Source organism: Marmota monax, unplaced genomic scaffold (assembly GCF_021218885.2).
Source record: "Marmota monax isolate L192 unplaced genomic scaffold, Marmota_monax_Labrador192_F-V1.1 WCK01_AAM20220418_F8-fsc00007, whole genome shotgun sequence".
Taxonomy (NCBI): Eukaryota; Metazoa; Chordata; class Mammalia; order Rodentia; family Sciuridae; genus Marmota; species Marmota monax.
In genome coordinates this window covers 28,810,592-28,834,240 of record NW_026692781.1, presented here as the reverse complement: position 1 = coordinate 28,834,240, position 23,649 = coordinate 28,810,592, and the positions used below count along the sequence as shown (strand labels likewise).

Below are 23,649 nucleotides of genomic sequence, written 5' to 3'. Positions count from 1 at the left end.
AAGAATAGGAATAGAACTAACATATGACCCATCTATACCACTTTTTGGTATTTATCCAAAAGAACTAAAATCATGCTGTAGTAATACAGCCACTACAGCATATTATAGTAATAGCAGCACAACTCACAATAGCCAATTTATGAAACCAGCCTAGACCTGTCAACATATGAATGGATAAAGAAAATGTAGTATATATACAAAATGGAGTTTTATTCAGCCATAAAGAATAAAATTATAGTATTTGCCGGTAAATGGACAGAAGTGGAAACAACCATGATGAATGAAATAAGCCAGACTCAGAAATAAAGGATTGAATATTTTCTCTCATATGCAAAAACAGAGCAAAATAGGGGTGGGGGGAGATGGGGAATCCCATGAAAACAGAAGGGAGATCAGTGGAGCAGAGGAAAGGGATTGAGGGAAAGGGATGAGGGATGGGGAAGGGAGAAATGGTGGAATGAAATTGAATAAATAATGCTGTGTACATATATGAATATACCAAAGTGAATTTCACTTCATGTATATTTATAAAGAACTACTTAAAAAAAAACTATAAGTAAATGGAAGGAAAACCAGTAGAGTAGAAAAAGGAGGCCAGGGGAAATGGGGAAGGGAAAAAGTTAGGGAAAGGAGAAGTACTGGGAAATTAATTGGAGCAAATTAGTCCACACATGTATGATTATGTCAAAATGAATCTCAATATTATAAATAACTATAGTGCACTAATAAAAACATTAAAAAAGAGAACTGTATAGAACCATAAGTGAAGTCTAATATAAACTATGGACTTTAAATAGTGAATCAATACTGGTTTATCAAATGTCAAAAACATACCATTCTAATGCAATAATATTAATACAACCAGAGAAGTGAAAAATTGTGCTCCATTTGTGTACAATGAATCGAAGACCATTCTTCTGTCATGTATAACTAATTAGAATAAAAATAAATAGATAATATTAATATAAGAAATTGGGAGTGGAGAGGAGTAAATGGGAACTCTGTTTTCTGCACAATTTTCTTTCTTTCTTTCTTTTTTTGCAGTAATGGGGATTGAACCCAGGGGTGCTCTCTACCAGGAGCTGAGATATGGTCTCACTAAGTTGCCCATGCTGGCCTTGTTGCTATTCCACCTGCCTCAGCTGGCTCTGCACAATTTTTCTATAAACTAAAAACTGCTCTAAACTATTAAAATATCTAAAAAAATAAAAAATATTTTTAACTATGAACAATCATGCTTTTATTACTAATTACTGGTAAATAAAGTTCTCTATGGAAGACAGTTTTAACGATAGCAATATTTACCAACTGAAGAACTATCATCTATAATTTTTAAAAAAGTTTTGCATGAGAAATTTCCTAAAAAGTGTGTTTACTTCTCTGGTTTAAATAAAAGAATCTTTTAAATATAATTTGACCTTTTTAATTTGGACTAATACCTATTACTATTCTGTCAGGGATTACTGGGATTGTAAGGCCACTATATGATATACTGATTAGTAATTCTTCACTCTCCTGTTTTTAGCTGCAAATTTTTAGCCCTACAGTTTTTAGCAGTCACTCATGTGGTAATTCCCAGAACTTAAGCTGAAATTCAGGTTTCTAGATAAAATTAAATGACCTGTCTTATTAAAAAACTTTTTATGTTAAACACAATTTTGGATTAAAAGGCCTTTCTATGAAAGTGTCCACTTAATTGTTGTAGTATATGGGCAATAACATGAAAATGAGCAACCATATGTGGTAACTATTTCCTTCTTAGGTCAGAGGGCATTTATTTATCATGTCCAGTTTTATGGCAGTATTGAGACAAAAGGAAGTCTGTATTGCCAAGTAAAGGCAGACACTTTCACCTAAATTACATGGGGTGTATTTTTAGTATTCCTATTACATAGTCACATATTTTCTTCTTCAAAGGATTCTTTTCATTCTCTAAACTTTCTTGATTTCCCCTTTGCAATTCCAATGCCTCTGCCACCCTTCGGCATCTTTTTGTCTTACCTCCTGAATTTTAAGGTTCATTTTACGTTTTGTGGTCTTCAGTTCCTCTTCAATAATAGCTGCAGTATCCTAAAAAATAGGAAAAGAGGTTTTAAATAATCTAAAATGACAGGAATGATTTTCTCTATGGATTATCAGTTCAAATCAAGGCATGTTCCCAACATATTAAAAATAAAAACTATCTTTAATATGCTTATAAATATTCCTTATAAGTCTGAAGTAATTATTACATAAGATTTTATTACTTTGATTCACAGTGTCTATCATTTCACCTTTTAGATCATAAATAGTGATTAATCACACCCACCTTTCATGTAAAATTCAACAGAGGACAAGCTGGTAAATAATAGATATTTTCCTTATAGGGGAAATTTTCTAAGAATGATTTCGTCTAGCTTTAAATATTGTTCATGCTTAGGAGTTGAGGATGAAAACCATAGCTTCCATTACTTATTCTCTTCTTTATTATTAATGATAGTGGCACCACAATCCTAGATGTAAAATCTCAGACTCATTTTTGTCTTCTTTCCTACCTTATATCTCTACCTAATACCATATTTTACAATATCTTTCTTCACAATGTATCTCTTACCTCTTTCCTTTCAAAATGTCACAACCCCCAGTCAGACTTAATTTTTCTCAAGCCAAATAATGCAATAGATTCCTAATTGGTTTTCCTGCCTCTGATCTCCTTTCTCCATAATCAATAATGTATAATACCCCCAAATTAGCTTTTCCTATTTTTCTTTGTGATTTCTTAAACCCTTCCCACAGGCTCAGCCCAACTATTGATTATTCTATATGTTGATGACATTATTCTTGATATTCTCTACAATGTGTTCCCTAGCTAATGCCCAACTTATTTCCCACAAATTCTCATCCCTGTCAGGCTAGTTTATATATTTCACCCTAACTGCACGTGGAAGAAAGATGTAGGTTGAAACATGGGCTTCAGGAAGAAGATGAGCATGTGGTAATCTTGGACAAGTGACTTCTCCCTGCGTCCCAATAGTCTTATTGTTAAAAATAGGAATAGTAATATCCTACTTCATAAGGCCTTGCAAAATAGTATCTTGAATATCTATTATACTGCTTGGTCCCTGGAAAGAAAACAATACTCTGAGTTTCTTTTCCCAGCAGACCCTACTCTTTGCTATCTCTGTGTGTGTTCTTGGAAATGTTCTTATCCCTCCACTTTGCCTTCGCAAGGTTCAGCTTCAGTCCTAGCTCTTTCCTGAAGCCTACCTAATCTCGTTAGATAAGGGATTTCTCACTTCTCAAATACACTGAATACAAAGGCCTTACTCTGCAATATTCATTTATTGTCTTAGACTGTCTTCTAGCATTTCCTACATTTATTTTTCACTATTTATCATTATATGCCTTGTTCTCCCAACTAGCATACAAGCTCTTGAAGAGCACACACTACCTCATACCTCTGGATGCTGTCTATTGTACAGGGTAAGGACTCTATTTAAAAAAAAAAAAAATCAGGCTAGGGTGGAGCGCTTATTTTGGCTCAGTGGTTGAGTGCTTGCCTAGTACATGTGACGCACTGGGTTCAATCCCCAGCACCACATAAAAATAAATAAACAAAATAAAGCTATTTAAAACAATGATACCATGTTTTTTTAAAAAACAAACAAACAAACAAACAAAAAAACCACTGACAGCACACAGTGATTTTAGTTATCAATGCACGTAAATGTCAAATGCTAAGAATCCTCACATCAACACAAACTATTTGTTTGGAATTGGGGATTGAAGCCAGGGGCACTTTATCATTGGGCTACATCTCCAGCCATTTTTATTTTTCATTGTGAGACAGTTTCTCACTGTTTCTGAGGCTGACTTCAAACTTGTGATCCTCCTGCCTCTGCCTCCAGAGTTGCTGAGATTACAGGAATGCACCGCCATGACTAGAAACAGCTACTACTTTTAAAATCAGTTTTATGGGTCTGCTATTTCCTCCAGCTAATATACAAGAGTAAGTTTATACTTCAGAACTCTGGCCTCAAACCTTTGTCTCTGAGGCAACTTCCACAGGGGCAGTCAAACTCTGCACTTCATCTTGTGCCTTGTCCTCTTCCTCTCTTACATCTTTCAGTTGTTGGCGCAAGTTCATCACTTCAAGATGCAACAGCTTCAGGTCCTTAGAATGTTCCTCCTGAATTGTGTTCAATCGATCCTTGAGAAAAGCTACCAGGCAGCACAAGAGGGGCATCAACAGTAGAAAGAAGGTCAGCCAAGGAAAAGAATCATAAACACATCAAGTACCCAACAGGATCAAATTTCTGATGATTCTCTTCCATATACCTGTTTTCTGTGGATTCAAATCCTTTTCAGTTTGCATGCGAAAGATATTCATCTTCAAGGACTGAATGAGGCTTTCCAGATGGCACATTCGATTTACCAGAAACTCACAGTTCTTCCATAAAAAATCTGTTTTTCCTGAACAAATTACTTCATTCTTGATAGGACCAAAGAGTTTCTGGCTGGAAAGCTCTTCTAAACCCTTTGGAGGTTCCAAATGGCCTCTGGACAAAGATCCAATACAACAATATTATGCAACGTTATTTGTAGTATGTTAATCCCAACCATTGAGTCAATGTAATCTTCCTAATAAGTAGAGAGTGACATCAGCAACACAGCAGAATAGGAAGCTCTTAACTCTCCCTCCACCTATGAAGGCACTAAATAAACATCTATACACACATTAATTCCCTGTAACAGAAAGTCAGAAATGAGTTGAGAGATTCTTATAAATAAGTCTGAAAAAATATCCACATCAAATGAATAGGAAAAACTGAAGCACAGTTGGGCACAAATGCCACCTGGTGAACTGCATGCTATAGTTAGGAAGGATTCCCCAACCCTAGCTTCTCCCTGATGGGACAGGATTTAGACTACACTTATAGCACTTTAACTCTAAGGCTCCCCATGGTGTGGCTCTTAATTCACCCAGCTCTAAGAGCAGCTGGGATTAAGTATATATATCTCTCCAGACCACAGAAAAAAGTGGAGACATTATATGGGTGTGTGCACACTTCCAGGGATTATACACCTTCCAGGTATGTATATATATATATATATATATATATATATATATATATCCCTGGATCACAGAATGAAGTATAAGTTTTTATGGGCATGCACAAAATTCCACAGCTTAATCCCTCAGGATCAAAGCAAAGAAAGGGACTAAAACTTAAAAGCTCCCAGTTTCTCTGTGAAAGGAATGTGCTAGAATACTCTGCCACTCTGTACTCTGATTAAAGACTGAAGATAACACAAATAAATGGAAAGATATCCTGGATTCATGATTAGAAGAATTAATATTGTTAAAATATCTACACTATCCAAAGCAATCTACTTAGTCAATGAAATCCCTATTAAAATCCCAATGACATTTTTCACAGAAATAGAAAAAAAAAAACCCTTGAATTCATATGGAACAACAAAAGATCTATATATATATAACTAAAGCAATCTTGAGAACAAAGCCGAAGACATCACACTATCTGATTTCAAACTACATAACAAAGTTGCAGGGTACTAGCATAAAAAGACACATCAAATAGGATGGCCCAGAAATAAACCCACACATTTTTGGTACGTGGATTTTTGACAAAGGTACCCAGAATACACAATGGCAAAACAATAATCTTTTTGAAAAAAAAATGGACTAGGGAAACTAGCTTTCCACACACAGAAAAATGAAATTGGACCCTTGATTCACACCATGTGCAAAAAAATTTATTAAAGACTTCAATATAGACCTGAAACTAAAACTACTAGAAGAAAATACAGGGGAAATCTCTGGTTTTGGTCTTGGCAATGGTTTCTTGGATGTGATTCCCACAGCACAGGAAGCCAAAGCAGACAGACAGATGGGTTTGCATCAAACTAAAAAGCTTCTGCACAGCAAAGGAAGCAAAAACATGAAGAAACAGCCCACACTGGAAAAAACATTTGCAAATCATAATCTGGTAAGGGCCTAATATTCAAAATACATGAAAAACTCAAACAACTCACCAGAAAGAAAATAAATAATTTGGTTAAAAAATGGACAAAGAAAATGAATAGACATTTCTCCAAAGATGACATTCAAATGGCCAATAGGGATATGAAAAAGTACTCATCCTTACTTGTCATCAGGTAAATGCAAATTAAAACCAGTGAGATATCATCTCACACTTGTTAGAATGGCTATTATCAAAAAGATGAAAGAAAACTATATTGATGAAGATGTGGAGAAAACTGTCAAAATTGTTAGTGAAATCTATATATTTGTACATCAATTTTCTAAAACAGTTCCTCAAAAAAACTAAAAATAGCATTAACATATGATTCAGCAATTCCACTTTGGGTATTTATCCAAAGGAATTGGAATCAGTATGTTGAAAAGCTATCTGAACTCCCAGGTTCGATGCAGCATTATTCACAATAGCCAAGATATGGAAACAACCTGAGAACCCATCAACAGATGAAGGGATAAAGAAAATATGAAACATACACAGTACAGAATATTATTCAGTCATTAAAAAAGGATGAAATTCTATCATTTGTGACGGAATAAATGAATCCTGAGGACATTATGCTAAGTGAAGTTAAGCTAGGTACAGAAGACCATATAATCTCACATCTTAAATTTTAAAAAGCCAACTCATAGCAGTGTTGAATAGTGATTATTAGTGGCTGGGGTTGGGGATACAGACAAGGAATAAGGAGATGTTAATCACAGGGTATAAAGTTTTAATCAGATGGGAGGAATAAGTTGTTTTTGCAATGCTTGGGACTGAATCCAAAGTTCATGCATGCTAGGCAAGTGCTCTATCACTGAACTAAATTTCTAGCCCCTAGGTGTAATTGTTTTTCTTTTTCCTTTTATTTTTTTTGTTGTTGAGGGATTAGAGGAACAAGTTCTAATAATCAATTGTACAGCATTGGTGACTATAGTTAATAATTATGTCTTTTCTTTATCAAAACGGATAAAAGAGGGCTGGGGTTGTGGCTCAGTGGTGAGCGCTTGCCCAGCATGTGTGAGGCCCTGGGTTCGATCCTCAGCACCACATAAAAATAAATAAATAAAGATATTGTGTCCAACTACAACTAAAAAATAAATATTTAAAAAAATAAACCAACAAAATGTATAATATTTTAAATTTTCTTACCACAAAGAAATAAGTAGATGAGGTGATAGATGTTAATTAGCTTGATTTAATCATCCCACAATGGATGTATGTATCATAACATCACAGTATACCCCATTTTTGTGAATGCTTATATTTTATATTGCCTCAACATTACTTTTAAGCTTAACTTTCTCATACCAGAAGCAGTGCCCAGTCACACTTGACAGTTTCCAATATTCTAACACACCTGAATGGCTCCAGCTGGTGGCCAGAGATAAAAATGCAGAGGTATCTCTTCTGCCTAATGGACTGAGCTCCCTGCTTTCTTTATGCTTCCTTTAAACAGACCATTCACGTATCTGCCCACAAACTTCTCAGTCACAAGATGACCTCCTGGAACTAGTGCCTGCTTGCTTTAAATCTACCAAATAAAAGATCCCTGCAGGAAGTGTGTTTGGATAACACCTGGCTCCTATAACCAAATGGGTCCACAGGCTCTTTCTTATTAGCTTCTCCAAACTCAAATACAGAGAAAACTATTGGTTAATGAGGATGAACATAATGTGGGATGAATAAAGATCACTTTTTAGTGCTGGTTTATTTTAATCTGGACTTTTTATAAACTTTTTTTGTTACATCAAAACAAGTGATACTTATTAGATAATTCTATAATGGTAAACTAAGAATTAAAGTTTATATTCTATATTGACATATATATATATATGTTAATATAAACATAGTCGCATTTTTAGAAAAATTTTAAACAAAGTCATAATAACATTCCTATTTTCTAACATACTTGACATTGTACCAAATGCTGTTATCTTTTAATGCTGAAGTTATTTATTCAATAGGTATTGTAATACCAACTATATTAATTTTATCTTAATGAGAGACACTCAGGTGTTTTTTTTTTTTTAAAGAAATCATACCAACACATTCAATACTGTCTGTGTAAGGACACAGATTGCTTAGACTGTTGATAATTCAACTTTAAAGTCAACAACTTCTTCAGTACTAGGAGAAAAACAATTCAGTTCTTTTGTGAGTACCTAATTCTAAATTATGAAATATTTAAAACCCCTGAAAAAAATGAAGACTAAATTAATGGCATAAAGTAACATTTTATATTTTTTTCTTAACTGATTTTAAAATAAAAACTAAAAATGTTTTTAATTACATGAAAAATTACATTTTATTTTTAATCATACATTGAAGGAGAAAGGATTATCAGTTTTCATACTTAACACATTTTAAATAACAGTACAGAGGAATGGTGACGGCTCTATCACAGAATAACAACTCTATCTTGCATATATTTTCTAATATTCAAATAGTCATCTCTCAATTCTTTTATAAATATCTATTTCATTGACTATACCACAGTGACTCCCTATTACTAAGCAGTGAAGCAAAATTCATCATAAAACAGATCTAGTTCACTTTTTTTCATTACCTTTTTTCACCATAGTTCAACATAATTAAGTCATCCCTCAGAGAACTGGTCTGTTCTTCTACTATTCTCATCCTTTGCTGAAGCACTGTGAATGTTTCAGAAGCTGTAGAGTTGATGTGGGTTGGAGAGAGGATTGGCCTACGTATTGTAGTTTCCATACGCTCCTACGATTAAAGTCACAATGTTAGTGTGGCAGATTCTATTATTTTTCAAAATTGTATACATCCCTCCTATCAGAATATTAATCACTGTCCTGTTGAACTCAGGTGTAGCCATGTATTCTGCTTTGATTAAATGTGGGTAGAAGCTTTAAGAACCAGCTGTTGTTCATCATCTCTTTTCCAACATCCCAAATAGAGCCTGTTCCATATACCAGGGTCATGATCCTACATAAGTGGAGTATAACCTAGATAGCAGAAAGAAAAGCTTTTAAACCCCTAGGGCTGGTTCTGCTGCCAAAAACAGTGCTGGAGTTGAAGCCATTGATTGTTTGGGTAGGGTGAAAAGGTGGGGGCAGGGGGATAACAAGGAAAAGACACCAAATGAGTTTCTCTCCATTTTATTTTCTGTCTCCTACTGTTCCAATACTGCTGACCTATAAATAAACCAGACTTACGGTGGGGAGAAAAAGTAGGGAAAACAGGTTAAGGGGGCTTATGAGACACAGTTGGCTCCTCTGTCCTCTTTCCAAAGGCAGTTGAAAAGTTTACCTGCTCAGCATACCCCCTAAAGGTGGCACATTCATGTGATACATCCTGCCTGGCTTTAGACAGAAGTTTGTAAAAGGGCTTTGGGGATTCTTTAGTTTTTCTGGTTAAAAAAAAAAAAAAAAAGGCCAGAAACAATGGCACCTGACCCTTCCTTTTCCTCCTATGATGCCCAGAGCTCTCCTTCAGATCTTCATGCAGTGCCTCACACTTAAACATAAACAAAGAGCCAGGGATCACCAGTAACTGAAAAACAAGGAAAAAGCCAGGGCGGCTCAGCTTAACCTGATATTTTTGGCAAAATCAGTAATCTCCAAACTCTGCTCATGTGAGGATAAATAAAATTATTTTTTGTTTTAGTCACTTCTAAAACATGGTAGTCTCAGGCAACAGTTGGTGGGAAAACAAATAAAAGGAAGAGGTCAAGAACAAACAGTGTGGGGTGAAAAAGGACAATTTCTGTGAAACTTATTAGGCCCAGGTAGCTGGTTCTTATATAAAGAACTGCCCATATTCAGAAGCCAAACATATAATACTAATAAAAATATAGCAGAAGTCTACCTTTAGAAAAAGATATAGGAAATGGAATAGAAATTTTCTCCATATAGGATGCAGATTTTCACCTCAAATTTTTTAATGTAATAGTTGAAATGTCTAGTTTTGTTGATATTTCCCTAAGAAAGGTACTTATGATCTGCATAAAATACTTACATTTATTTATAATGAGTGTACACACATTCAGCCTTAAAAATAAAACAGAAAACAATTCAAATTCAGTTGTTTCATTTGCTTAAAAAAGAGTGTTTACGTGCTGGGGTAGGAATTTGGCACCCATCTAACCCTGTTCCAGACTAGAGCTTCTCAGGCTTTCAGAGAAGAAAACTACTCTAGAACAAAAAGGAAGAACCAACTTGACCCCCAGCCTCTGTGGGGAAGGTGGTTTAATTACAGGCCTGTAATTTCAGCAACTGGGGAGGCTAAGGCAGGAGGATCACAAGTTCAAGGCCAGCCTCAGTAACTCAGCAAGACCCTCAACAACTCAGCAAGATCCAGTCTCAAAATAAAAAATAAAGGGTTGGGGATAAAGCTCAGTTGTGAAGTACCACTGGGTTTAGTTCCCAGTATAAAAAAAGGCGGGGGGGGGGGGGGGGGGGCGGAATTCAGCCTAAGAAAGGCAAGATCAAGATGACTGGAAACTGACTGGCGGTAGGCAGGAGACAAAGCTTTTAAATGAAATAACACGGGGTTGTCCTTGAAATAGTCTCTTAGTCATTGAGGATCTTCTTCAGGTAGTAAGGAAACTGCTGACTCAAGTAAACAAGTCAATCTAGCTTTTGGGAGATTTATTAAAACAGGGCTCACAGTTAGTTGAAAACCCTTTCTCTCTCATCCCACTTGCCTCACCCCACCAAGAACAAACAAAAAACAATGTCAAGCAAGCTCAGGAGAGCCCTTGGAAGAAAGACAGGGAACAGTGATTGCTGATAGCTAAAGAAGGACAGCCTTAAAAGTCATTAGGGAGAGTCCCTGAGTATCTGGGAAGCTGTCAAAAGAAGTGCAAAATAAGGACTTGGTATCCAATACACTGATCTGTTGAGTCAGATTTAAAAATCACAGAGATTTGCATTTTCACTGCAGTTACTTATCTGGTAAGTCTAAAGGAGGAGCACCATGGCAAAAATGCCACCCCCCACACAAACACAATCCATTGGCCACTTAATAGATCCTTATAACTGACTCTAAGAAGTACAGTCTTACAATAAATATTTTAATTATTAATATTCCAGCAACAAAAAAATAGAATTAACAAATTTGTGCTTTGCCAATTTTGAAAAGGAGTAAATATTGAATGTGGCCTTAAACCTAAGTCCTGATGCTTGGCAGTAACAATAAAAATACAAAGATACAAATTTTTATTTAAAAAAATTCATTCACATGAATAAATATTATCAAATGAATCTAGTTCTGTTTCAATGTTTAGGGAGAGTATTTCCAAAGAGCTTCTAGGCAGTTAACTTCATGGAAAGCATGCCATGAGAAAGACAAATGTGGTACAGAATAGAGGACACAGAAACCCATCCACAAAACTACAACTATCTTACATTTGATAAAGGGGCTAAAAGCATGCAATGGAGGAAGGATAGCATCTTCAACAAATGGTGCTGGGAAAACTGGAAATCCATATGCAACAAAATGAAACTGAATCCCTTTCTCTTGCCATGCACAAAAGTTAACTCAAAATGGATCAAGGAGCTTGATATCAAATCAGAGACATGCCGTCTGATAGAAGAAAAAAAGTTGGCTACGATCTACATACTGTGGGGTTGGGCTCCAAATTCCTCAATAGGACACCCATAGCACAAGAGTTAATAACTAGAATCAACAAATGGGACCTACTCAAACTAAAAAGTTTTTTCTCAGCAAAAGAAACAATAAGAGAGGTAAATAGGGAGCCTACATCCTGGGAACAAATCTTTACTCCTCACACTTCAGATAGAGCCCTAATATCCAGAGTATACAAAGAACTCAAAAAATTAGACAATAAGATAACAAATAACCCAATCAACAAATGGGCCAAGGACCTGAACAGACACTTCTCAGAGGAGGACATACAATCAATCAACAAGTACATGAAAAAATGCTCACCATCTCTAGCAGTCAGAGAAATGCAAATCAAAACCACCCTAAGATACCATCTCACTCCAATAAGATTGGCAGCCATTATGAAGTCAAACAACAACAAGTGCTGGCGAGGATGTGGGGAAAAGGGTACACTTGTACATTGCTGGTGGGACTACAAATTGGTGCAGCCAATTTGGAAAGCAGTATGGAGATTTCTTGGAAAGCTGGGAATGGAACTACCATTTGACCCAGCTATTCCCCTTCTCGGTCTATTCCCTAAAGACCTAAAAAGAGCATGCTACAGGGACACTGCTACATCGATGTTCATAGCAGCACAATTCACAATAGCAAGACTGTGGAACCAACCTAGATGCCCTTCAATAGACGAATGGATAAAAAAATGTGGCATTTATACACAATGGAGTATTACTCTGCATTAAAAAAATGACAAAATCATGGAATTTGCAGGGAAATGGATGGCATTAGAGCAGATTATGCTAAGTGAAGCTAGCCAATCCCTAAAAAACAAATGCCAAATGTCTTCTTTGATATAAGGAGAGTAACTAAGAACAGAGTAGGGACGAAGAGCAGGAGAAGAAGATTAACATTAAACAGGGATGAGAGGTGGGAGGGAAAGGGAGAGAGAAGGGAAATTGCATGGAAATGGAAGGAGACCCTTGGGGTTATACAAAAGTACACACAAGAGGAAGTGAGGGGAAAGGGAAAAATAATACAAGGGGGAGAAATGAATGACAGTAGAGGGGGTAGAGAGAGAAGAGGGGAGGGGAGGGGAGGGGAGGGGGGATAGTAGAGGATAGGAAAGGCAGCAGAATACAACAGACACTAGTATGGCAATATGTAAATCAATGGACGTGTAACTGATGTGATTCTGCAATCTGTATATGGGGTAAAAATGGGAGTTCATAACCCACTTGAATCAAAGTGTGAAATATGATATATCAAGAACTATGTAATGTTTTGAACAACCAACAATAAAAATTTAAAAAAAAATAAACAACTCATTCTGACTCCCCCCCCAAAAAAAAAGAAATACATTAGTAAAAGCCAGATGACTTTGAAAAGAAAACACTTGTTTCTGTGCATACAAAACCTACACCTAGCAACTGCTATAACCATGTGCTGTTGGTTCCAAAATAACAATAAGTACTCAATATTGTTTATCACAACCACTAGAAAATAGTTCAATGATATTATCTTCATTCACTCATACTTCTATCAACTATTTCCTGAATGTTTAACATGAACCAGACACTGTTATAGGTACTGGGGAATTCAGCAAATGAACAAAACAGACAGAACTCTGCCCTTGTGGAGTTTATATTCTAATTGGACAAGATAGACTCGAAGTAAAATAGTTGTTTGTAGGTGATAAAATACTATAGAGAAAAATAAAGAGAACGGGATAGAGGCTGCAGTCCAGATTTCAATTTTAAAGAGTGGTCAAAGAAAGTCCCTCACTGAGATATCTGAGCAAACACCTGTAAAGAAGGTCAGGCATGAGCTATATGAATATCTTGAGGACAGAAAGTCCATAAAGAGCAAATACTAAGTACGAAAACACTGTATTAGAATATCTGATGAATCCATAAATGGTAAGGAGATAGTTTTGATCACAGACAAATGAATGAAGGAGAGAATAGTGAGAGATGAGGTCAAAGGGATAATAATAGGAAATCACACAGGGCCTTGAACACCCTTGTAAAGGTTTGGCTTTCGCTCAGCAACTCAGAACCCTGAGATGATTTAGAGCTAAGGATTGTTGTGACCTAATTTACCTTTTAACTCAATCCCCCTGGCTCTTCCACCCACTAAGCGTAGTAGATGGCAAGGGCAAAAAAATAGGAGATGCTATAGGTTTTTGGCCTGAGTAACAGGAAGGATGGTATTACCATTGAGACAACAGAAACCTATTAAGAATCCATTTGGGGGTTGGTATTGTGGCTCAGTGGTAGAGCACTTGCCTAGGGTGTGTGAGGCACTGGATTCAATCTTCAGCACCACATAAAAATAAATAAAGGTATTGTGCTCATCTAACTAAAAAAAAAAAATTAAAAAAAACTAATTTTGATCAAGTTTGGTGGGGCACACCTGTGATTTCAGTGACTTGGGAGGTTGAGGCAGGAAGATTCCAAGTTTGAGGGTTTACTTAGTAGATCCTAAGCAACTTAGCAAGGCCCTGTCTCAAAAATTGCTGGGATATGGCTCAGTAGTAAAACACCCCTGGGTTCAATCCCCTGTACCAAAAAAAAGAAAAAGAAAGAAAGAAAGAAAAAAGCCATTTTGGGGGAAGACAGAGAGTTGGCTTGGAATTTTTTAAATTAAAAACAGGTAAGATGCCCAGTGCATGATTGAATGTCTGGATCTGGAGTTCAGGGGGGAGGTATGGCCTGAAGACATAAATTTTTAAGTTAATTCTGCATGGTGCATAAAATCATAAGACTGGATAAGAAACAAAGTATTAAAGGACCTGAGCACTCAGAGATAAAACCAGGTACATGATGTACATGTCCAAAACAGATTAATGTGAACATCTCCAAAGCCAGGTTAGATTCTTTATCATTTTTCTGTCTTTAGAGTCTAACACAGTCCTGGAATATTATGGGTGGCAAACAGGAGGGCAATTCAATACAAACATAACGAATGTCTACTATATCCTAGCAGGATATTCTTTTTGCATGACTAGGAATTGAACCCAGGGCCTCCAGCATGCCAGGGAAGCACTCTGCCACTGAGATACACCCTCAGCCCTTAAATATTTTTTGAGACAAGTTTTCGTTAAGTTGTGGAGGTTGCCCTCAAACTTGGAATCCTCCCACCTTCTGAGTCGCTGGCATTACAGGCATGCACCAGCGCCCCAGGCCTGACACCTACCTATAGTCTAGTAAGTAGGCCGGGGAGAATAACCAGTGGGGGAAAACAACAACAACAAACATTAACATCGAAATGGCCTTCCCAGGAACCTATAACCTCCAACCCAACTCATAAAAAAAGATGGAACTGGGTTTAGCTAGGGGCTTTGGTGGCTAGCCTCTTCCCTCCGCTGGAGTCAGGGCAATGCAAATTTAGCTCTTAAAGGACGTTCACAGGCATCGAATGCAGAAATGCCTGAAATCCGGGGAGCGGGGCGGGACTCCGCCTGTGGGGAAAAGGGCGTCAGGGAAAGGTGATGGTGGCCTTGTCCGAGCCGTCGGTTTCTCCCTCCGGGGCCCGGCAGCCTCACCCCGGAGTCCATCTGCCCGCTGATGGCGGTGTCCTGCTGCAAGCAGGCCGGTTTCCATGGAACTAACACTGCACTTCAAACCAACCCGCTCGCTGGCGGGGTAGCTCCGGTACTCAAGCGCAGGTGTAGCAGGGCATGCTGGGAAGTGCAGTTCTCAAGGCCCAGCAGGGCCCTCCTCCCGGGGCGGAACGCAGGCCGGAATCCCGCGACGCGTGGGGAAACGTGCAGACTCGTAGCCCGGATGACGACAGGCTCCATTGTGTTCGCGAGCGGGGCTCGCCGGGATATGTAGTTTCCGCTCTCTCCCAGCGGACTTTGCCGGGGTAATTGGCTGTGTTACACTAATTTCGGCAAACCCTCGCCCTGCAGCACACCCGAGTCCGAGATTAGAAAATGCTTTTAGTTGTAGGAGGACTAAAGTTATCAAGTAAATTCTGAACGATAGAAAAATAATAGATTTTTGTTTACGAGCATTTAAAAAAAATGGTTAAAAAAAAACCCCAAATTTCTTGTTAAAGGAAAAGAATAATTCCCTCTTCGTCGTTCGTGATGGTGAGATGGAGAGTAAACCACATAGAGTCTGTTCTCTTGTCTTTTCATTTCTTTGGCCCAAGTTATTTCTTGCCTTGACAGGTAAGTGAATAGGTATTTCTAAATCCGCGCATAAGTAGTTTAAAACGAGAAAGCAATGATAAGACTGCAGACGTTTCTGAGTTTTGCTTTAAAAGCATGTATTTGCGTTCAGTGAAAAGCCTTTTATGATGAAAAGTCAGCACGGCTTTGCATTAGGTCGCTGGACAGAACTCTTTGTTACCACCGTCAGGACAATTATAAGGTCTTCTCGCATCTCCCTGAGAACACAGCTGAAAATCCCTTGGACCCTCTAATAAATTGAGTCAGATCCGAAATGAGTCCTCGTTTAGTTAGCAGGTGTCTGACTGAATTGATCTGGCTATTCTGATTCTTCCTAGAGCGGAGCCCTATGAGCTGGAGGGACTAACCGAGGAGCCTCAGCTGTTAAGACATAATCATCTTACTGAGTCCATCCAGCGATAGAAAAATGAGCACCGCATATGTAATTCAGATGAAGGGACCAAATAAAGCTTTCAATATGGAAAGTAGAAATGTATTTTAAAACGTCAATGCAAAAACAGGTTTTTTTTCAGAATATATAGTTCCTCTTGCAATGACCTCTGATATATCTTTGGAACTAGGAGATGAGGGACACGTGTATGCACTTCATAGATAAAACTCAGGCTTCTTTGTGATGAGGATTTCACCTTCTCCTCAGATCTCCATATTAAGCAGCAGACAGCCAGAATGATTAAATATCGTGTTTTTCATTTCTTTTTCCCTATCACCATCTGGCAAACCATATAAAATCTTAAGTGAAATGATTACAAGTTTGAAAAAAGAATCTGAAGTCTTCAATAAATTAATTCATTCACCAGAGAATCCATCTCTGGATACTTGAGAATTCATTATATACAAAGTCTGATTTTATGTGGGTTGCAGTGGCATACGCCTGTAATCCCAGCTACTCAGGAGATTGAAACAAAAGGATTGCAAGTTGGAGGTTAGCCTGGTCAATTTAGGGAGACCCTGTCTCAAACTTTAAAAAAAAAAAAAAAAGTTAAGCGTTCCTGTGACTCACTTAGTGGTAGAGTACCCCTAGGTTTAATCCTAAGTACCATACATCACACAAAAGTCTGATTTTATTTCTTTTAAATGATCAGACATATTGACTCCCCCTACACATACTACCATTTCCCTCTTGATTTCAATTGATAGTTTTCAAACATGTTCTCCTTCCTAAAAGATTACTTCACTCATAAAAACCCTAGAGATTTCATAAGGACCACATCTTCTTTCACTAAATTACTACAATTGCCTCCTAACTGGTTTTCCTTTCACCCTTTCCAATGCATCCTTTGTATAACTACTAGAATTGTCTTTTAAAAATTATAAATCTGATTATCTTAGCCCTTACTTACCATTTAATAGTTTCTCTCATTGAACTAATAGTTTTCTATTGAATAAGATGAAGACCAAACTGCTAATAGCTGTGGACTAATTCACCAGCCTCCTCTATATCTACTCCCAGGGGAACCCTAAACTCAAGCCTACTTAGGTAGCATAGCATGTCTTTGAGCTTGCAGGAACTGTTCATTCTGCCAGCCTTGCCCTTCCTGGTGTTAGTCCGTGAACTCAAGAGAAACTCAGTCTCTTCTGTGAAGTCATTCTCTTCCCTCCCTAAGTACTTTGTAATAGTATATCTTATATTTCCTTCAGTAGACTGTAAACTATTTTAGGACAGAAATTTTGTTATTTTTGTTTTCAATACCAAGTACAGTGCCTGGAACTTAGTTGGATATGGTGATGCACACCTATAATCCCAACTACTTGAGAGGCTGAGGGCAGGAGGATCCCAAGTTGGAGGCCCACCTGGACAATTTAGCAAGACCCTGTTTTAAAAGTTAAAAAGGCTGAAAGCACCCCTGAGTTTAATTCCCAGAACTGTAAAAAAAAAAAACAAACAAAAAAAAAAACAGAAACAAGGATTTGGAGAATTTTCTTAGTTATCTACTCCCTACATAATCTTTTTGTAGGGCAGAAAAACACATCTGCCTTCTTGTAGAGCTGCCATTGATTTGACATTGCAGTGATACAAATAGCAGCAAAGTTACCTGCATCCACTTCCCCTTGGAGTTGTAAATGTGGTCTGTGGACAATGAAATGCAAGCATTAAAAAAAGTCAAAGTCTTCATATTTCATTGGTTCAATGGGAGAATAAGAATGGCAAATTCAGGACTGGAGATGTAGCTCAGGAGTGGAACATGAGGCAAGCCCTGGTTCAATCCCAGCATTGCAAAAAAAAAAAAAAAGTTTACCAACTAGTTTCTACTTATGTGGATGATTCAAATCTTTTGGTAAAATATTGGTTCTAGGATTTGGAGGGTTGGGGATTTAGCTCAGTGGCAGAGCACTTGCCTAGCATGTACAAGGCCCTGAGTCTGGTCCTCAGCCCTGAGGGGGGGGAAGAGGAGGGAGACAAAATACAAAATAAAAAAAAAAAAAAAAAAACCCAGAAACAAGGATTTGGAGAATTTTCTTAGTTATCTACTCCCCATCACAGTGCTGGGATCAAACCAACATGACAAGATTCCATTTCCTCCTGTTATCTATTCCACTCTGACAACAGCAGTGGGGCACGAGGGAAATTTCAGTATGTAACTAGTAGATGAGAAATATATTAACTCCACACAATGGAATATCATATGTATATAGAAGAAAATAAGGAAATATAGCTGATGGTATGAAGATGTTTAGTATATCATTCTTAAGATTTTCTGTATATCTAAGATTTTTTTATCATTAAAAGTTGGAAGAGAAGAATCCCTGTATTTGCATGGAAAGTTCTACAAGACATATTTAAGTTTAAAAAGCAACATATTATACAACAAATAGGATAAGAATTTTGTATTTGCACAAATAAGCACTGGGAGAATTCACAGGGAAACAAAAGTACCTTTTATTACCTGTGTAGGTAGGGTAACCACATAATTTTTCATCCAAACCAAGATAGTTTTTACAAACTTTCTATTATGAGACAATCTTAGATTAACAGAAGAGTTGTATAAACAGCACAAGATTCCTGTATACCCTCTCTGCAGCTTCCAGCGATGTTAGCATCTTAATATAATCAAGGTACAATTATCAAAACACAGAATCTAAACAAACTTTTGGGTTTCTCCTATGTGTCCACTAATGTTCTAATATTATTCTGGGATATGATCCAGGATTCTACATCGTGTTTACTTGTTTTGTACTCTTCTTCAGTCATTTTTTGTCTTTTATACCCTTGGAATTTTTGAAGAGGTCTGGTCAGTTATTTTGTAAGTTGTCCCTCAACTTTGATTCATCATGATTTTTCATGATTAGATTGAAGTTATTCATTTGTGAAAGGATACCACAGAAGTGATGTTGTATCCTTCTCAGAGCATAATATTCCAAGAATCCTTGGTTCCTTTTTATTAAAGAATGGTATTTAGAAGCAAAAAATCTTAATGCTAGGGTGTCACTACTTCTAGTTCCTCTCAGGAGATAGTGTATATACAACCCTAGAATATGCATAAACATCTGTGTTGATTTCTGTATCTCTGTGTGTGTAGATATATAATATTTACACATATCTATGTAAATGTGTTTATATAATTAAACAAAGCATGAGTTCATATTGATACTCCTATTCAAATCCAGCACCATAGAGTTTATTCTAATCTTTGTCCTTAATTTTAACTAACTTCTTTCTCTAACTGTAAGACACCTGGTTCTCATTATCTAGGATATATTTACTAGTTTGTTCAAATTGAAATACATATAAAGTAGTCTTGCAAATTTCTAATCAATACATCAAGCCATCAATAATAACCTGTAACATGCATTTAATTTAAATTTTTAAAATTGCTATGAGAAATGGATTTGTAACTAGAGCATATTGCTTGAGTGCAGTTCTTTTAGTATCCAGTCAAAATAGTTTTCCAGAGTTGCTTAGGTCAGCCCCTTTTTTCACCACGAGCTTCAGTGTGGCTATTTGATTTATTTGTAATATGGTCAGATTCACTTGGCCCCATCCATATTCTATCTTATATTCTACCCACATTCCGGTTTATTTTATTTAATTTACATATAGGAAAATTCAACTTCTGTGGTATACAGTGCTATGGGTTTTGACAAATCTATAGTCTTACAGCTAGTTACCTTCACAACTGCATATAGAACAGTATCGTTGCTTCCAAAACTCCATCATATTTCTCTTTAGAGTGGACCTCTTCCCCTACTTCCCAATCTCTGGTAATCACTAATACGTTTTCCATACCTAATAATTTTTCTTTTTTTAATATCATATTAATGAAGTTGAACCTGGCTTATTTCATTGTTAAGATGCATTTAAGATTTGTTCATGTTATTGCATGAGTCAAAAGCTTATTTTTGTTGCAGAGTAACATTCAACTATATGTATGTACCACAGTTTATTTAGTCATTCATTAGTTGAAAAACATCTGGGTTGTTTCCAGTTTGGGACAATTGTGAGTAAAGCTGCTATAAAAAAATCTACTTACAGGTTTTTGTATGAAAATAAGTATTTCATTTCTTTTGGCAAATACCTAGGAGTGGTGCTTGATTATATGTATGTAGTGTGTGTTTAACTTTGTAAGAAACTATGAAACTGCTTTTGAAAGTGGCTGTACCATCTTGTATATCCATCAACAATGTGTGATAGTACCAGTTGCTCCTTATTTTTATCCCCACTTGATATTTTCAGGTTTTATTTTTCCATCATTTGAATAGGTGTGTGATGATATCTTGTGGTTGAATATACATCTCTCCAGTGGCTAAGATGTTTGACATATTTTCATATGCTTTTTTATATGTGTGTGTATTTTTTTTAACACGGAGTACCTTTTCATACCTTTCAAACATTTTTAAAATGGATGATTTGTTTTCTTCCGGACTATGAGTCTATTTCTAGACCTTTTGTCAGGTCCATTGATTTATATGTATACCTCTCCATCAGTGCTAGACTGTGTGTGGTAACTATAGCAATTCTTGAATAGTCAGGAAATATAGAATCCATGGGAAATTGGTTCCAGAACCCCCCACAGGTACCAAAATCTGGTGATTCCCAAATCCCTTATATATAAAATGGTGTAATGTTTGCACGTAACCTGCCTAAAACCCCTGCCTAATATACTTTATTTAAATCATCTCTAGATAGCTTATAATGCAATGTAAATGCTATATAAATAGTTAATGTATTGTGTTGTGTTCAGAATAATGACAAGATAAAAGTCTGTGCATGATCAGAGGCAAGCTTTTTTCCTTAATATTTTCCACCCCTGGCTCATTGAATCCACAGATGTGGAACCCATGGATACAGAGGGCTTCCTGTATAGTTTTCTGACTTTTTTCTTTTTCACATTTGGTTAGGATATACTAATTTCTTTGCCTTTCCCCAGAAATTTTAGAATCAACTTACTTATACCTATAAAAACTCTTCTAGAATCTTGATTGGGATTACGTGAATCTATCCTTCTATTGAATGAGAATTCTTTAAAATTATTTTATTAACTGAGGAACCATCAAAACTATATCTTGTCAGATGCTTTAAAAACAAAATTAAAACCCAAATTATTGGAGCCAGGATTGTGGTTCGGTGGTAGAGTGCTTGCCTAGCATATGTGAGGCACTGGGTTTGATCCTAGCACCACATTAAAATAATAATAATAATAATAATAATAATAATAATAATAATAATAATAAATAAAATAAAGTATTGTGTCCATCTACAACTTTAAAAAACCCAAATCATCAAGAAAACTTGTATTTCTGGCTTCCTTGCATACACAGTTATATGACTAGAGAGAAAGGGTAGTCCCTGAAAGATCAAGTTCAACATTATGGGAAGTTGCTTCAGAGAGGATCAAAACAGAAAGGTGGAGCACTGTGTCCGGAAAGTCACCCATGATCACTGTACACCTCAGGCTGTGAAAGGCAGTTCTATAGTACCAGAGCAGGCTCCTCTGGGAAGCATATTTCTGTAGTCCTGGGTTGTTCAGTGAGTTGAGTGCAGAACTGTTTGGCGCTGCATCATCATCTCTGAAAAGAAGCCTATTTCCACACAGAAATCTTTGGGGAATATTATTCTGCCTACTGCAGGGGTCTTCCCAGATCTTGTCTCTTGCCATACTACCAGACCTGCAAACATTTGGTTATGTAGCCCTATTCTGTGGGTAGTGGTTTTTAAATAGGCTCACACATTCTGATATGCTTTTGATACTCTTTTCTTCAAGAGGAATGTAGTTTCTCTCCCCTTGAGTGTGGGCTAGACATAGTAACTAATGAATAGAAAGAACATGGTGGAAGTGATGTGGGTTACTTCTGAGATTAAGTCATAAGACAGAGTAGGTTCTACCTTGCTCTCTCCAGGACATTCATTCTGGATGAAACCAGCTGCCATGTTGTGAGGATACCCAAGCAGTCCTATGGGGAAGCTCACACTGCAAGGAACCGAAGCCTCCTGCCAAGAGCCATTTGAGTGTGCCATGTTAGAAGTGAACCTTCCCGCACCAGTCAGTCCTTGAGAGCACTACCTCCCTGACTGACATCTTGACACAACTTCATGAGAAGATCCTGAGCCAGAACCACTCTTTTAAACTTCTCCCAGATTCCAGTAGAAACCATAAAACAGTAAATTCTTCTTGTTTTAAGATGCTAAGTTTTGAGGTAATTTGTTGTATAGTAATAGATAATACATATGTGGATTTAGTGACTTGATTCCCATACAGGTTACCACTTTTTTGTTTTTAATTTGTTCTAATTAGCTATACATGACAGTAGAATGCATTTTGACGCTTTTTACATAGATGGAGTATAACTTCTAATTATTCTGGTTGAACATGGTATAGAATCTCACTAGTCATGTCATTATATATGTACATAGAGTAACGAAGTCTTCTTCAGCTGGTTGCAGTGATGCATGCCTATAATCTCAGTGGCTCAGGAGGCTGAGGCAGGAGGATCCAGAGTTCAAAGTCAGCCTCAGCAAAAGCAAGGTTTTAAGCAACTCAGTGAGATCCTGTCTCTAAAATACAAAATAGGGCTGAGGATGTGGCTCAGTGTCCAAGTGCCCCTGAGTTCAATACCCAGTACCCCCCTTCCAATAATATCTGATTCATTCTACTATCTTTCCTATCCCCAAACCCCCCTCCCTTCACTCACCTCTGCCTAATCCAAAGCACCTCTATTTTTCTCTAGCCACCCCCCCTCCATTGTGAATTATTCTCTGCATATCAGAAAAAAACGATTCTGCCTTTGGTTTTTTGAGATTATCACTTAGCATGTTATTCTCCAGCTCCATCCATTTACTGGCAAATACCATAATTTCATTCTTCTTTAGGCTCAGTAATAGTCCATTGTGTATATATACCACATTTCTTTTTTTTTAAGAGAGAGAGAATTTTTTAATATTTATTTATTTAGTTTTCGGTGGACACATCTTTATTTTATTTTTTATGTAGTGCTGAGGATCGAACCCAGCGCCCCATGCATGCCATGCGAGTGTGTTACTGCTTGAGCCACATCCCCAGCCCCCCACATTTTCTTTATCCATTCATCTGTTAAAGGGCATCTAGGTTGGTTCTATGGTTTAGCTATTGTGAATTGAACTGCTATAAACATTGACATGGCTGCGTCACTGTAGTATGCTGATTTTAAGTCCTTTGCAGATTACCACTCTTTTGATCTCTAGAACTATGTATTATTTTGTCTGTTCTTGAATTTGACATAATTGGAATCATACATGATGAGTTCTTTAGCTCAAAATTTAAAAAAATTAACATACCGGTTTGCAAAATCCCATGTGTCCCCACATCAGGGCTATTCTGCTCACAACATTTACTTACTCTCCAGTAACTTATTTTTACC

General features: G+C 37.0%; 1 protein-coding gene across 4 annotated transcripts in view; it reads right to left on the bottom strand.

Moving 5' to 3' along the window:
* Ccdc150 (coiled-coil domain containing 150) overlaps positions 1-15,316 on the bottom strand; it is a 127,588-nt gene extending 112,272 nt beyond the window's left edge. For 2 of the 4 annotated variants that reach the window (XM_046447626.2, XM_058580343.1), the window contains exons 1-5: positions 15,163-15,316; positions 8,593-8,756; positions 4,318-4,538; positions 4,022-4,200; positions 2,002-2,070 (exon numbers count right to left, since the gene is read on the bottom strand). In XM_046447626.2, the coding sequence (XP_046303582.1) occupies positions 2,002-2,070; positions 4,022-4,200; positions 4,318-4,538; positions 8,593-8,756; positions 15,163-15,174 (645 nt within the window). In that variant the 5' untranslated portion in view covers positions 15,175-15,316. Of the gene's footprint in view, positions 1-2,001; positions 2,071-4,021; positions 4,201-4,317; positions 4,539-8,592; positions 8,757-10,010; positions 10,055-15,162 lie in introns of those variants that run through there. The other 2 variants (XM_058580342.1, XM_058580341.1) reach the window with 2 other exon arrangements.
* Between the last annotated feature and the right edge of the window lie 8,333 nt (positions 15,317-23,649).